The following is a 3,450-nucleotide window of genomic DNA, read 5'->3' as shown; positions in this document are numbered from 1 at the left end:
GAGTCATAGGACATACATCCGCACACACACGCACGCATGCACGGGAACACGCGCGCGCACGCACGCATACCAACATGAACATGCGCACGCACGCGTGCACGCACACGCACGCACATAACGCACGAGCCGTGTGTCCAGGGATCTTATCAAGGATTTTCGGTCGACCAGACCGTTGTATATACGGAAATGCATTATTTTTTACAGGACGTCATCGGTCCCACTAAGGAAGTTTTCGCTTTAAAACTAAATGAGCTCTGAACCGACAGTTTCTCTTCTGCGCGCGTGCTTGTGCACCGGCGTGTATCACATGTCGACGACAGTGACGTTGTTGTTCATTGCAAACCAATTTGGAGCTATTTCTGGAATGTTCTTGTAAACCCCTTTCAAATGATTAAATGATTGATTTGATTGATTGATTGTGGGGTTTAACGCGCCGACGCAACGCAGGCGATGAGGCGCGCCGTAGTGGAGGGCTCCGGATTAATTTTGACCACCTGGGGATCTTTATCGTGCGCCGAAATCTCGTACACACGGGCGTTTCTTTCAAATGATTGCAATTTTATTTGAAACTTTACCCTTGTGGCTTAGATTTGTGACTTTCCTATTGAGACTTAACTGAGGAACATGAAGATCTGTTCGAGTTCAGTAGGATCAATACTACAAAAACACAAAAATCAGTTTTTCGTGGTATTCTGCAGCAAATACGAAGCCATGATTTTTTGTATTTTTCTTTTGTCGTCTCTTCTGGCGTCGTTGCTTCCACCAACGTGATGTTGCCAGTGCCCTTGCCACTGTTGATTCTACGAGAACCTTTCGATATATCTTGTTCGCGAACGGTTAGTTCGCTTGAGGCTTGTCAGAACATCGCTACGAGTAACCTGCCTACGAATGTAAGCGATTCACGCATTAAAAATACGAGCTCAATATTCTCGCTAAATTCCGCAGGGGATTGAACGAATTTGCGTCTACAGCCGCATGCTGGAAAACATCAAAATAAGCGCACCACTTCCAGCATGATGGGCGCAGGTGCTGCAGGGTCTGGTGCTAACGACTATGCGTTTCGCGCCATGAACGTGCTTGGCACAGTAATTTTTGGCAGACAGTATACGCATGGATGACTGTGGCCCCGTGAACGGGGGTTTAGTACCCATGGCTCCATCCCTCCCCCGGAGCCAAGTGTACGCACCGCGGGAGTGACGCAGCTGTTGCACACTCCGTCTTGCTCAGTTTACCTGTAAAGTGACTCGTCGGTATCTTTCCCAAACTACTTGTTTTTCGCATCGTTAGCATGCCTGTAGCCTCACCAAGGCCTCCTGGTAGCATCTTCTTACATTAACCTCAGTCTCCTTCGAGTATAAATAAATGTCTATACATCACTTGAACCATGCAAAATAAAATATTCCCTTCACTTGAGTCATGAAACGCTTGCATGACATGTTCTCTTTGGTGCGCATGTACACACCCCTATCGTACTTAGTACGGGGACGTAATGGATACACAGGAGTTTAGGAATGCAGCGCGTTTATTGAGGATTACACAACAGCTGCTCCTCGCAACCGACTACGTAATAAAACAGATACACATGAAAATGAGCCTCGATAAAGCGGACTTAACTCCGTCGTAACGATATAATGCGGAACTTATTCAGAACTCTGCTACACCATTCTTGGTGATGAAAACAGCTCGTTGTAATGGCACTGCACGACACAAACCACCGTTATGATGCATCAGGCTTCGTGAAGCAAACTAGAACTTCCTTATGAAAGGGAATGCTAAAAGTTCGGGGCTGCACCACGCTTGACGACCTCAGCGATGCCTCTGATGTCCTCCGGTCCGGTTCTGCAACAGCCGCCGATGAGCGCGACGTTGAGCGTCATCCAGTCGGCGACGTAGCCAGCAAGAGGCTTGCGCGGCTGAGGGCCAGGCCCCCAGCCGGACTTGGAGGAGAAAACTTCGCCGCTGTTTGGATAGGCGACGAAAGGAACGGGAAGAGGCCCGGTCTTCTCGAATATGGCCTGCACCGAATCGGGAGGGCAGCAGTTGACGCCAACGGCGCAAATCTGTCCAGAAGAGTCGGCCCGCTGGCAGTCGCGCATAGCAACAGCGAGGGGTTCTCCCTTAGCCGTGCATTCCGGCGAGTCTCGCGAAGTGGTGAAACTCAGCCACGCCTTGGTGCCGGGAAACTCGCGCAGGAGACGAACCAATGCCATAGCTTCTCGGGCCGCCGGTATGGTCTCGAAGGCGAGCAGGTCGCAGCCGGCTGCGACTAAACAGCGAACTCGGGGTCGGTGCCAGTCGATGAATTCTTCGACGCTCATGACGTCGGCGTACGCACCCGAGTACTCGGAGAAGTCCGACAGCGCAGCGCCGTAGGATCCGACGGAGCCAGCCACACGCACGCCGGGGGTATCGCACTCCTCGCGCGCTTTCATGGCGGCCTCGCAACTGCGAGCGATGAGCTTCTCCGCCTTGGTGGGTCCGATATGCAGGTGCTTCTGGAGGTTGTCAACATTTGCTTGGTAGCTGCAGGTCACGATAACGTCTGCGCCGCTGCTTATGAAGTCCCTGTGGACCTCCACGAGCGCAGAAACATTACTGTTCAGTACGCTGGCACTCCAGAGCTTATCGTCCGGCAAAATCAAGCCCCGCTTGCAGAGCTCGGAACCGACACCACCATCTAACACGATTACGGGAACAGGAGATTTGCCGAACATCGTCGACGCCATTCTGTCAAAGAACGGTGCAGTTGCCACGAACAAACGGTGCCTGCACGCTGGTCGACCTCGGTTAACGCGCGCGCCAGGTTAGCGCGATATCCGGGAATAGATAGGCGCACCGCTGCGTGCCATGCACCGCGCTCTTGTGCTGCCAAATCGTCCCGGATAAGTTTACACTCCGCTGATAATCGGTACTTCTTCCAATTATTATTTTCATACGCAATTATTATTTTCGTACTAACAAGCAGAAACAACGAAGCTAAGATTTAATCTTCACCCGACGGTCACGTGAGCAAAATTAAGCGATTAAGCGGGCGGCGGGGCGGCCCGCGCCACCCCGTGAAAGGTGGGGAAGTTGCAGTGCGTGGCAGAATACCTTTTCGGGCTCTAGATATTGAGACTAGGCAGGGGCCATACGTGCGCCCAGATAAGACTAGAAGGTTACGGAAATTCACGCACACTGCCTCTTTCAGAAACGCGTCACGTTTCTTCATTTCAACTCCGAAACTACGGTGCACTATACTGTTTTCATAGTGGCGAGAGGCGAGGCACATGAATGGAGAGGCATTTGCAATTGGAGGTGCTCATGGGAGGCGATGAATGAAGCCGAAAAACCCGAAATCCGTGCTCCTGTGGATGTTCTTGCGGGGAAATGTTGGTGCACAAAATAACAGTGAACGAAACCCAGAGACAACGTGCACAGGGACTTGCCGCGGGTTCGTCTTTCTGTGAG

The 3,450-nt window shown here is 51.6% G+C and overlaps 1 protein-coding gene across 1 annotated transcript; it reads right to left on the bottom strand.

Annotated features, from left to right (window-relative positions):
* Positions 1-1,599: 1,599 nt before the first annotated feature.
* LOC144169857 (homocysteine S-methyltransferase YbgG-like) lies at positions 1,600-2,793 on the bottom strand. Its single transcript, XM_077699253.1, has one exon. The coding sequence runs from the start codon at positions 2,724-2,726 to the stop codon at positions 1,773-1,775; it is 954 nt and encodes a 317-aa protein (XP_077555379.1). The 5' UTR covers positions 2,727-2,793; the 3' UTR covers positions 1,600-1,772.
* Between the last annotated feature and the right edge of the window lie 657 nt (positions 2,794-3,450).

This window comes from Haemaphysalis longicornis, unplaced genomic scaffold, assembly GCF_048455015.1.
Source record: "Haemaphysalis longicornis isolate Haplotype H1 unplaced genomic scaffold, Haemaphysalis longicornis Haplotype H1 scaffold_1, whole genome shotgun sequence".
NCBI lineage: Eukaryota > Metazoa > Arthropoda > Arachnida > Ixodida > Ixodidae > Haemaphysalis > Haemaphysalis longicornis.
The sequence above is the reverse complement of the archived record's forward strand: the minus strand, read 5'-3'. Positions and strand labels throughout refer to the sequence as shown.